Source organism: Micropterus dolomieu, linkage group LG20 (genome assembly GCF_021292245.1).
Source record: "Micropterus dolomieu isolate WLL.071019.BEF.003 ecotype Adirondacks linkage group LG20, ASM2129224v1, whole genome shotgun sequence".
Taxonomy (NCBI): Eukaryota; Metazoa; Chordata; class Actinopteri; order Centrarchiformes; family Centrarchidae; genus Micropterus; species Micropterus dolomieu.
Window position 1 is genome coordinate 2,358,118 of NC_060169.1, and position 12,379 is coordinate 2,370,496.

At 47.1% G+C, this 12,379-nt stretch overlaps 1 protein-coding gene across 1 annotated transcript in view; it reads right to left on the reverse strand.

Annotated features, from left to right (window-relative positions):
- zdhhc1 (zinc finger DHHC-type containing 1) overlaps nucleotides 1–10,527 on the reverse strand; it is an 11,867-nt gene extending 1,340 nt beyond the window's left edge. Inside the window, exons 1-9 of the mRNA XM_046033203.1 lie at nucleotides 10,043–10,527; nucleotides 9,323–9,542; nucleotides 8,402–8,577; nucleotides 6,676–6,777; nucleotides 5,770–5,894; nucleotides 5,518–5,673; nucleotides 4,858–4,979; nucleotides 2,038–2,126; nucleotides 232–352 (exon numbers count right to left, since the gene is read on the reverse strand). Coding sequence (XP_045889159.1) covers nucleotides 232–352; nucleotides 2,038–2,126; nucleotides 4,858–4,979; nucleotides 5,518–5,673; nucleotides 5,770–5,894; nucleotides 6,676–6,777; nucleotides 8,402–8,577; nucleotides 9,323–9,542; nucleotides 10,043–10,050 — 1,119 coding nt within the window. The 5' untranslated portion in view covers nucleotides 10,051–10,527. The remainder of the gene's footprint in view (nucleotides 1–231; nucleotides 353–2,037; nucleotides 2,127–4,857; nucleotides 4,980–5,517; nucleotides 5,674–5,769; nucleotides 5,895–6,675; nucleotides 6,778–8,401; nucleotides 8,578–9,322; nucleotides 9,543–10,042) is intronic.
- Between the last annotated feature and the right edge of the window lie 1,852 nt (nucleotides 10,528–12,379).

The window sequence follows — 12,379 nt, forward strand, 5'->3', positions numbered from 1 at the left end:
CTTTCTCATTTCACACCTCTCAAAGTACAAACTGAAGCCCTGACGACAAGGCAAGAGCAGGAAAATGAAATGTGAAATGAAATGTATGTGTGTGTGTGTGTGTGTGTTTACCTGTGTGCGTCGGTGTGTCTGTGTGTGTGTGTGTGTGTTTACCTGTGTGCGTCGGTGTGTCTGTGTGTGTGTGTGTGTTTACCTGTGTGCGTCGGTGTGTCTGTGTGTGTGTGTGTTTACCTGTGTGCGTCGGTGTGTGTGTGCTGCTGCTGCTGCTTTTGGCTCTGTAGACACCGTGGGTGGAGATTCTTCCTCCATGACAGGAGTGGACACAGTCCTCGCTCGGCCGTTAGCCTGGAACCTGACACACACACACAGATTTCTGGTGTGACTGCATGGAAAGCAGCTCTGATTGAACACTAATCATTATTATGTCACTTCATTAATTAATTAAAGCGATAATTCTTCTGATTTTTGCAGCTGCAAAGTAAATATAATAAACAAATAAGTGACACACAAATTAGCACAAGCATGCTGAACGTAGCAACATTTTTATTTTTTTATTTTTTTATTGTGCCACTCACGTCTGTGAAATTTAAAAGATTATTTTGCGAGTCAACAAAAGTCGCAGTTTGTCATGTTGCCATTTAGTCTGATGGGAAAACGCTCAGGGAACTACTTTATCTTATTTTTGTCTTTTGTCTTCTTGCCTTGCTGTCTTATTGCCTTGCTGTCTTATTGCCTTGCTGTCTTATTGCCTTGCTGTCTTATTGTATTGTCTTATTGTCTTGCTGTCTTATTGTATTGTCTTATTGTCTTGCTGTCTTATTGTATTGTCTTATTGTCTTGCTGTCTTATTGTATTGTTGTCTTATTGTCTTGCTGTCTTATTGTATTGCTGTCTTATTGCCTTGCTGTCTTATTGTATTGTCTTGTCTTATTGTCTTGCTGTCTTATTGTATTGTCTTGTCTTATTGCCTTGCTGTCTTATTGTATTGTCTTGTCTTATTGCCTTGCTGTCTTATTGTATTGTCTTGTCTTATTGTCTTGCTGTCTTATTGTATTGTCTTGTCTTATTGTCTTGCTGTCTTATTGTATTGTCTTGTCTTATTGCCTTGCTGTCTTATTGTATTGTCTTGTCTTATTGTCTTGCTGTCTTATTGTATTGTCTTGTCTTATTGCCTTGCGGTCTTATTGTATTGTCTTGTCTTATTGCCTTGCGGTCTTATTGTATTGTCTTGTCTTATTGTATTGTCTTGTCTTATTGCCTTGCGGTCTTATTGTATTGTCTTGTCTTATTGTATTGTCTTGTCTTATTGCCTTGCTGTCTTATTGTATTGTCTTGTCTTATTGCCTTGCTGTCTTATTGTATTGTCTTGTCTTATTGCCTTGCTGTCTTATTGTATTGTCTTGTCTTATTGCCTTGCTGTCTTATTGTATTGTTGTCTTGTCTTATTGCCTTGTCGTCTTATTGCCTTGTCGTCTTATTGTCTTGCTGCCCCCTCACCCCCGCAGTCTACTAAAGCTCCATCTGTCAGCAGCAGAGGAGGTTCGGTGAGTTATTTCTGAAGACTGTTCTGTTGGACTCACACACACACACACACACACACACACACACACACACACACTCCCTCCCTCAACTCATATACACACACACACACACACACACACACACTCCCTCCCTCCCTCAACTCATATACACACACACACACGCACTCCCTCCCTCCCTCCCTCCCTCCCTCCCTCAACTCATATACACACACACACACACACACACTTTGTTTGCTTCCTGGAAGTCACGGCCAAAGAATTTCACTCTGCACACTCTGTTTTCTGCAAAGAAAACCGTGTCCATGGAGACCCAGGTCCGGCCTCTGTGTTATGAACTGACTGTAGTCGGCTGTTTACTGAAACAGGACCCGGTCAGCCTCAGCCAATCACAGCAGGTCGTGGGCTGGACCTGGACCACCACAGAACGCTGGGTTTAATTAACTTTTAATGAGGTGTGTAAACAGGATCAGACCATCAGGACCAAGCAAAGACTTACTCTGCCTCTCCCCGCACAGCCACAGTGGTAGGTTCCTGCATGTCCAGCTGAGGGTTGGTGTAACCCAGAGTCCCTGAGTAGTTCACGTCCTGAGGGGGGACAGCAGAGGACAGTTTGATAAACAGAGTGTGAGCTGCCTTTATCAGACGCAGGCAGACGTGTTATTAGTTCCACTTTTTCAGAATTCATTCATGTTAAGTGAGTCTGAATATACTGCGCTGTGAATAAAGAGGCTGATGGTGACACAAGCTGCATTCAGTCTGGATTTCTGAGTTCTGTTTGTCCAGAGCTCGGATGTGGTTCAGTTATCATGGCCAGTAATAATTACAGCCCAACTGTTAATGACAGAGGGCTCAGACAGTCATGTGATTTGTGACTTTGGACTGTGTAAATAAAAATGCCTGACTTATAGAGACGACAGATGAAGCCGCAGCTCCTGTGAAGGGACTGTTTCAGATGAAGAAAAGCAGACGAAGACGATGCCGAAGCTTCAAACGTCTCTGCTGCTTCAGAAAGATTCAGGTTGGAAACGATGTGATCAGCGGGAGAAGAAGACAGGAGATCAGCTGAGAGACGCTCACCACAGACGTTATCATAGATATGAGAACATTTTCTCCTGTTATTAAGTAATAATGTAATAACAGTAATCTGCTCATTTAATATCACAGTCCACAGTGGCACTCAAACTAAACCGCGTAACTGAGCTGAATACATATTTCCTGTCCGCGAACATGTTGTCTATCTAGGCTCTTTGGTCTGCGCGTATAAATTATTTTATTAATAGCTATAATATCTATATTTATTGCAGTGCCTCTGAACAAGGAACATGGCATATTTAACAATAACAAACAGTTTCATGGACTTTTCTTGCTCACATATCATAAGTAGCGATCAGATCAGCGCGCTTTTTTGCAATAAGAGGCGTCTTTTTCCACTTGTTTTCTACTGCAGTGAATGTTCTGCACGCTGCTAACGCACCCTGTGCATCTCTGGTTTTAGACATTCGGTGGTTTTAGAGGCTCGGCGCACCTCATGTTTAGATGCTCGGTGCACCTCTTGTTTAGACGCTCGGTGGTTTTAGAGGCTCTGCGCACCTCATGTTTTAGATGCTCGGTGCACCTCTTGTTTAGACGCTCGGTGGTTTTAGAGGCTCTGCGCACCTCATGTTTTAGATGCTCGGTGCACCTCTTGTTTAGATGCTCGGTGCACCTCTTGTTTAGATGCTCGGTGCACCTCTTGTTTAGACGCTCGGTGGTTTTAGAGGCTCTGCGCACCTCATGTTTTAGATGCTCGGTGCGCCTCATGTTTAGATGCTCGGTGCGCCTCATGTTTAGAGGATCTGTGGTTTTAGACGCTCGGTGCGCCTCTTGTTTTAGACGCTCGGTGCGCCTCTTGTTTTAGACGCTCGGTGCACCTCATGTTTTAGACGCTCGGTGCACCTCATGTTTTAGACGCTCGGTGGTTTTAGACGCTCGGTGCGCCTCATGTTTAGATGCTCGGTGCGCCTCATGTTTAGATGCTCGGTGCGCCTCATGTTTAGATGCTCGGTGCGCCTCATGTTTAGATGCTCGGTGCGCCTCATGTTTAGAGGATCTGTGGTTTTAGACGCTCGGTGCACCTCATGTTTTAGACGCTCGGTGCGCCTCTTGTTTTAGACGCTCGGTGCGCCTCTTGTTTTAGACGCTCGGTGCGCCTCTTGTTTTAGACGCTCGGTGCGCCTCTTGTTTTAGACGCTCGGTGCGCCTCTTGTTTTAGACGCTCGGTGCGCCTCTTGTTTTAGACGCTCGGTGCATCTGATATTTTAGACGCTCGGTGCATCTGATATTTTAGATGCTCGGTGCACCTCATGTTTTAGACGCTCGGTGGTTTTAGATGCTCGGTGCGCCTCATGTTTAGATGCTCGGTGCGCCTCATGTTTAGAGGATCTGTGGTTTTAGACGCTCGGTGCGCCTCATGTTTTAGACGCTCGGTGCGCCTCATGTTTTAGACGCTCGGTGCGCCTCATGTTTTAGACGCTCGGTGCGCCTCTTGTTTTAGACGCTCGGTGCGCCTCTTGTTTTAGACGCTCGGTGCATCTGATATTTTAGACGCTCGGTGCGCCTCATGTTTAGACGCTCGGTGCGCCTCATGTTTAGACGCTCGGTGCGCCTCATGTTTAGACGCTCGGTGCGCCTCATGTTTAGAGGCTATAAGGAAATGATTCTACTTCTCAGCTGATTTATTCCCTCAGTAAACACTTTCCTGATGAGTTTCTGGTCTCAGTCGCTAGTTTCAAGTCTTCTTCAACACAGCATGATGTTCATTTAGTAAATTATGGTCCCATTTAGAGGAACATAGATCAGAAACCAGACTTTAGGGCGGGGCTACAAGCTGATTGACAAGTTGCAACCATGGCGACCTGTCAATAAGGATAGAGGCGACTTGTATCTGCTGCTCTGTGTACATTTAACCAGCGCCGCTGAAAAAGCTCATCAGGAGTCGGCTGGTAATTTTTCCAGGAAGTACGTTTTGTTTTAAGTCCGTTTGTTGCTAGCCAAAATTAGCATCCCAGCTAATATCACAGTTAACGTAACGCTAGCTAGCTCCGACCTCACATCCAAATATGGTCAATTCTGGTTACAAAAAAAAAAAAAGCCAAATGCCAAACTGGAGGCTTGAAAACAGCGGTCCACAAACCAACAGGTGACGTCACAGTGGCTACACCCACTTCCTTTATACCGTCTGTGCCCTCAAAAAGAAGAGTAACATTACCACCCCCTGGCCCAGGAGCTTCGCCTGCATGATGGTCAGACAGATAGACCCATAGAAAGATAGATATACCTTGACAAGGTTGACCGATGGAGCCACTGTCTCCTTCACTGATCCTGGTTTCCTTGACTCTCTGCGGTCCTGACGGTGACGCTGGCGCACTATATATTCATAGGTACTAAGTCTGTTCCACACTGCACACAAACACACAGTAATGTTTAGTTGTTTACACATTCAGTCTCTCTACCTCCACCTACTGTCTTGTTTCAAAGATTGCCGCATCAAAATATGTTTTGTAATGTTTTTAAGTTTGTTTTTTTTCTTTTTTTGGGAAAAATATCGTGCTGCACAAACACTGCACTGGGAAACAGGAACAATTACATTATTTATATATATATTATATATTTAATCATATATCATTCATTTATTTTCTAAAGCACAATGTTTGGCTAGTCCATATATCGGATATAAGAGATGTGTTCATGTGACAAACAGTCATGTTTATGCTAAGTGTTGTTTCTATTGTGTTAGATAATCTTTAACAGCCGGTTTCTCAAAATTAAATGTTTCCTCGCCACCGAGTCATTTTCCTCGCCCTTCAAGGCAGTTTCATCATTTTACACACAGTTTCTTACAGCGAGACATTTACAGATGGGTTTTTAAATCTGCTTAGCATTCTTGTTTTTTGTGTAAATATGTGAAAGGAAATAAGGTGTGTTTGTTGTTTCTTACTCAGGTAGACGTGGAAGCAGAGCAGGTGACAGAGCAGCACAGACGACAGCAGACCCAGAGCGATGGTGACAGCTGCCAGAACCGGAATCACTGCTGCTGCTGACCTGAGGGGAGCCACCGGCAGGAAGACGAACCACACACCTGTCTCGTTCCTCACTGCAGGAGAGAGACGCAGGTCAGACATGCACACCTGTCTCTTCCTCACTGCAGGAGAGAGACACAGGTCAGACATGCACACCTGTCAGGTCTTACCCAGGAAGTGTTTGTCAGTGCGGAGTTTGGACGGGTCCAGAAAGAACTCAATGAAGACGTAGGAGGCAACGACCAGAACCAGACAGACCCCCAACAGAGCCGAGATCACGCTGTGGAGGAACAACCTGCAGGTACACAGTCAGGACAGCACTACTGATGACACGCAGCACGACTGATGACACGCAGTACTATTGAGCACAAATAGTACTACTGATTACATGCAGTACTACTGCAACACAGAATCAACATTATATTTTACAGGTGTGTATTTCTGAGGACTTGGACACAGACAAAGACTGGACCACTCCAGGAAACATAGTTTAGATTTATTTATGGATCATCAGAATGCGGGAGGTGTCATGGAGAAAATGGAAACCTGCCCTTGATTTAATATCCTATCAACCTCCTCCACCTTTAATATTAATGTATAAATACTACAATTAATATGAGATTACAACATGACTGAACAACCACCAAAATCCAGATTTAAAGTTCTGAATTGACCAAATGTTAAACTCATCTGAGCCTCGGTGCTCAGACACCATTTCTGCCCTGGGCATCGCGTCTCAGGTTCCACACAGGCCGACCTTATGGGGAAGGTCCATCCTGTGAGGAATCCCTGCAGACGCTACTCAGGGCTAAAAGAGAAATTGTATTTCAACCACGTTTCTCAGGTTAAAAATAAATAAATCTGTATTTTTAGACACCACCACCACCATTCCCCAGCGCGCTGTGAACATGATCTCCCAGCTTCAGTTATCAGGAACCAGTGAGGCTTACACAGTATTTCTTATTATTACTATATTAAGTGTTGTTGGCTTTGATTCTTCTTATTATTATTATTGGGTCTTGACAACGCCTCCTGGGCCCTGGAGGCCAGAACCACAGGAGGAGAGACAGACTCACTTGTAATTCCTGCTCCCCACACAGTTGTTGAGCCACCGACAGTGATGGTCAAAGTTGGCAACACACTTGTTACAGGCACTGCAGTGTTTGGACTTCGGACCGCTGAAACAGCACAAGACACAAACACAGGCATCATATGGTGAGTTCAGGGACAGTCAGGTTTTTAGCCCCATCTGTTCCACAGATCTGAGGAAGTCACACCCAACTGATGAAAAGATACACAGTCCTGATATATTTTTAATTATCATTAAATATATAATAATAAACATTTTGGTGATAATCGCCGGACACACAGCTATGGATCTGCCTCAGTTCCTGTCCACAGAGATCCTGATCCATGACTGATCCTGTAACAGAATCATTTAAATAGTAATTTACAAAAAAGAAATCTTTATGGTCTAAACACAAATAAAACTAATAAAATAAAAAGTCTGACTTCTTTGCAGCAGCCTGAGGATGTTTTGTGCCCCTCTCCTGGACCGTGGACCATTCCTCTGACCCAGATCTCTCAGGGCCTCCTGGGAGAACCCAGCCCACTGACCTGGTTTTCTGAGGCTTTACGTGCAGCTCAGAGTGCTTCAGAGAGCACTTTCATTATTCACAGCGTGTAGAGGAACTGCTGCATTAAACATGTGACTCTACACGTCTACATGTTCAGCAGACATCAATCGCTTCACACTAATGTGTCTCTCCTCTTCCCTCTGCTGCAGGGGTTTATGTTCTGACTGTCATTCCACGGTGCTTAGCCTAAATGCTAACCTTTGTCACACCAGGTTAACAGGAATATTAACTTCTTCTGTTGAGGCACCAAGTGTGAGCTCAGTGGGCTGTATGGGTGAAGGATTATGGGGAAAGAGGAGTCTGTGAGTGGCCCGCCTCCTCAGTAACACAAAAGTATTATTTATACACAATAACTGGAATCATGTAGATAAACATGGGCAGGAGTGAGAGCGAGCGTTTGCTCACAGTCACCCTTTTGACTTTTTGTAACCTGTAATGAAGTAATATTTTTCACCACACTGCATACTGAGTCTGAATTAACCTTCTTTCTGTGACTTCATGACGTTTTCCATCGAGGTCGAGGAAAAGTGGCAAGGAGAAGACGTGTTTTTCACTTTTCGACCGCAGCCACGGTCTCATCCAGTGTGTCCCCTAGGATCTCTTTTACGGGGGGGGTAACAGATACATGATGACATCAATTTCTGCGTGCTCGTCACCTACTCCGTTCCTCTTCGACATTTTTACGGCTAAAGTTTCTGCCTCCTGATGGAGCTACAGTTATACCACATTCACATCCTGAGCGATGAGACCATGAAGGGCCCCGTGTGATCTGTTTTACGCCAGATTCTGCGGTATCGTATTTTTCTGAATTCTGTGTTTTACAATTTAAGCACATTTAGCTCCTCCTTGCTCACAAAGACTGACCGGACGTAGCTTTTTAACTTTTTCTAACCGAATATCTCACTCCGCCCGCACAGCCGTGAAACGTACAACATGCTCGCCAACATGGTCGCACTCCTGAGAGTTTAAGTGATGAGCTGTGGCTCGGGCGCCGTGTGTGTGTGTATAAATAGTGAGGCGCTGCAGCCTGCAGAGACACTCAGTCCTCCACTGAGAGCCCTCCAGCTGGGAGATGACGTCACCTGCTCAGGTGCAGCAGCTCTCCTGGATGCCTGGATGTTGATCATGAGCTCACCTGTGAGGGTTCAGTTAGTGTGTTACTCACACGTCGACCTGGCAGAGGTAGCAGTGGCAGTTCTCGATGACGTGGGCGTGCTTGGTGCGGTCGAACGCGGGGACTGGACTTCTGTCGCTCTTCGTTCGGACGTTGTAGTCGGCGGGGTCGACGGAGACGGCCATCACGTGGACACACAGGTGACAGACGAACAGGACGCCCGTACACTGAAGCACAGCTCAGGACTCACACACGAAGATGGGGACGTTACTGTTCCACTCCCCCGTAGTGGCCCTGACGCTCCCCCGTAGTGGCCCTGACGCTGCCCCGTAGTGGCCCTGACCTGCCCCGTAGTGGCCCTGACGCTGCCCCGTAGTGGCCCTGACCTCCCCTGTAGTGGCCCTGACGCTGCCCCGTAGTGGCCCTGACGCTGCCCCGTAGTGGCCCTCACACTACCCTCTAGTGGCCCTCACACTACCCTCTAGTGGCCCTCACACTACCCTCTAGTGGCCCTGACGCCCCCTGTAGTGGCCCTGACCTCCCCTGTAGTGGCCCTGACGCTGCCCCGTAGTGGCCCCCGACGCTGCCCCGTAGTGGCCCTGACCTCCCCTGTAGTGGCCCTGACGCTTCCCCATAGTGGCCCTGACGCTGCCCCGTAGTGGCCCTGACGCTGCCCTGTAGTGGCCCTGACGCTGCCCCGTAGTGGCCCTGACGCTGCCCTGTAGTGGCCCTGACGCTGCCCTGTAGTGTCCCTGACGCTGCCCCGTAGTGGCCCTGACCTCCCCTGTAGTGGCCCTGACGCTGCCCCGTAGTGGCCCTGACGCTGCCCTGTAGTGGCCCTGACCTCCCCTGTAGTTGCCCTGACGCTGCCCCGTAGTGGCCCTGACGCTGCCCTGTAGTGGCCCTGACTGCTGCCCTGTAGTGGCCCTGACGCTGCCCCGTAGTGGCCCTGAACACCGGGTGTAAGGATACGATATAGCCTGCAGGGATCCAGTGGGCGGGCAGAAGGGGAACGAACACGCCGAAGCCGGTGACGGCAAAGTAGATGTAGAGCAACCAGGCCAGCAGCTGGAAGGGATGGGGGGGCCAGCTCCAGCCGTTAGTCCGAGAGCAGAGCGGCGCGTGGGCTTGGTGCGGGCCGTCCTCGCCGACCGGCGCCGTGCGGTTCGGGTTCCTACTGCACACGTCCATCCTGCACACAGATTCAACAGCAAAGACTCAGAGATGACGGTCTGCATCACATGACCAGCAGATCAGCTGCAGCAGGATCACTGCACACCTGTCCAGGTGTGTAACAGCTAACAGCAGCTGATGATCTTTAAACACAACTAATCAAATCATTGATCTTCAGATCAACAAACATAATCAATGAATCCTTTGATTGATCTGCTGCTGATTAAACGGTTGCAGCTCGAACTTCTTCTGTGGGGAAGTGATCGACACTTGACACAGACCAATAAATCGATCACTGAGTGCATGATCATATCGATTAGCTGCTGCAGGTGCGTTCAATTTTACAGATCAAACGGTGGATCGATTCATCAGGGGAATGATCAGCACATGAATCCGTGATGAAGTGACCGTCAGCTGCAGCTCTGACGGTCACGTTTGTTTCATTGAAAGATCAATAAACGAGAGTATGTGTTCCAGTTTGGCAGCATCTGAGCGATTCAGGTACGAGAGGCAGCTCACCTGTTCATAAACGGCTAACGGGACTCGGGATGTGGATCCGTCCTCCGGTCCGCTGCATTTCCTCTAGAGTCCGGGTCTGACCGTTCCCCGGCCCGGGAGGACCAGGCTGTCGCTGGGATGAACCCCTCGGCTCGGTTCCGTCCAGAGAAGCAGCTCAGATCCGGGTCAGACCGCCACGGTCTGTTAGCTCACATCCATCCCGGCTGTTAGCTCGGTGCTAACCGGTACAGGCGTGTATTATCGGACACTGTTTATGTTAGCACGTTAGCTTCGGTGACTGGTTAGCGTGCTAACCGCTAAACTAGCCTCGTTAGCTGGACGCCGCTGCCGCCATGCTAGCTGGCTAACGGCGGCAGACGGTGACACCGGGCCTTTTAACGTCCACGGTGATTTGAAATATGTAACACGGTGATTCAGCTGTCCGGTAACCGACTAGTTAGCACGTTAGCATGTTAGCCTGCTGCTGCCTCCCTCCGCTCTGTACACCGTCTCCTAGGTAACGCTCCAGGTACGCTGTTATTGGTCGGTGGAGCTGATGGCTCCGCCCACTTCAATTCAGCATGAATGCCAAAATAACCATGTTGCCAAAGCTTCAAATAAATGACAAAAGAACAGTTCAATTCATACAGTTCATTGAATAAAGCAACTCGCGTGGCTGTGGACATAAACTGATGTGTTTTAAGGGTTTGATCCCCTACACGGGTGGACGTGAAGAGAAAACTATTGGGAATGTCTGTTTTTCGCTGCAACCTAAAAGTAAGAATGAGGAGTCTGAGGAGAACTAAACAAAACGCTGGTGCATTTATTTTGGTCTTGCCCCATACCAAGAAACTTGTGTCACAATTTATTGTTGTCCATATTTACCCTCAATTTGCATTGCGGTGGGAAAATGTATAGTTTGCATTCACAAAAAAATGACAAAGAAGAGTATTATGTGATACATTTGCTTATTATTTTAACCAAATTTTATTTGCACAAGTCACAATTCTTAAAAAAGAAGCTAAGCTTTCTGGAGCTTGCTGGTAACATTAAGCAGTATATTCTTTCAATATCTGAGTGTACAAACAAAAAAGCTGTTAAATCATGTGACCTCTGTGACCTCTGTAACCAGATATTTATTAAAAAAACATTTCTTTTGCCTTTGTTTAGATTATATTTTCTTCTTGACCTCGCTGGCTTATTTGTTATTTGTCTGTAGACAGAAGATGTTGTTATAATAAAGTTTTGATTTAAAAAAAAACGCAGCCACAGACTGTGTGAGCGTGCTGCGTCCAGCAGGGGGCAGCAGCTGCACGAAGGCTGGTGGGGGGACCACAGGTGTCATTTACCCTGGGGACAGTGGGGACATGAGTACTCCGGTCCCCAGCATCACTTTTAAAAAGCATCATTTGTTACAAATGTTCTGAACAACAGCACCAAGACATGTAAACTAAATGCTCGGAGAGAGGTTTATTTGCACAATAAGAAAACCTGCAGTGCATTTCAAATATAGAAACTACATGTCCAAAAAAAGGAACTTAAGCTACAAAAAAAGCGACCCAAAAACCTGCACTGATCAGGAACTTTAGTTGTTCCAGTTTCTGTTGGTGACGTCTTGTTTCTCTAACGAGGCAGTTTAACATCTGCAGGTTAGTTTAGCTCACAGTGTGAACGTTAAAAAGTTGTTTCTGTGTTGACAGCAGTGATGTTGGACCTGATGTTATCGTGGACTTGCCTGACCTGGCTCTTTCTGTACCGGAGATGTTGGACTGACCTGGTGTTGTAGGTGTGGGTGTGATGGATGTTACAGCCTGCGCTGCGCCCTCTAATGCACCGTGTTGTAAAACTTCTCCTGACCCGCCTTACGGCCTCATACTGGCCCCCGTTATAGTTCCTAAAATCATTTATTCTGAAGACGTAAAGTGTTTTCATCTGAGCCCTGATGTCCCCACCTCTTCTCAAGTGGGTAACAGACAGGTGAAGGAGGAGGAGGAGCATCAGGAGCTCGGTGTCCCTGAGCGGTCTGGTGAGGAGCAACATGATTTACAGTCACCTGATCTCAGATTCACACCTGTGAGACGGTGCTGGAGAGACCAGATGATCTGAGCTCTTCAGGTCTCTGTAGTCATGTCTGACCTTTGGTTCTGTCTCTGCAGAAGCTGGAGCCTCATGGAGGCCTGATCCAGACTCAGTGTATACACTGTAGCTGGTGCTGTTGCTGGTCCTCTAAAGGTTTTATAAAACCTGCTCCTGGGTCGGACTGAACTTCAGCTTATTTTCTGTTTTCTGAAATGGAACCTCCCCCGCTGATCTCCCAATGAGAAACATGCAGGAATCCACAGTTTGTTCTGCTCTAAA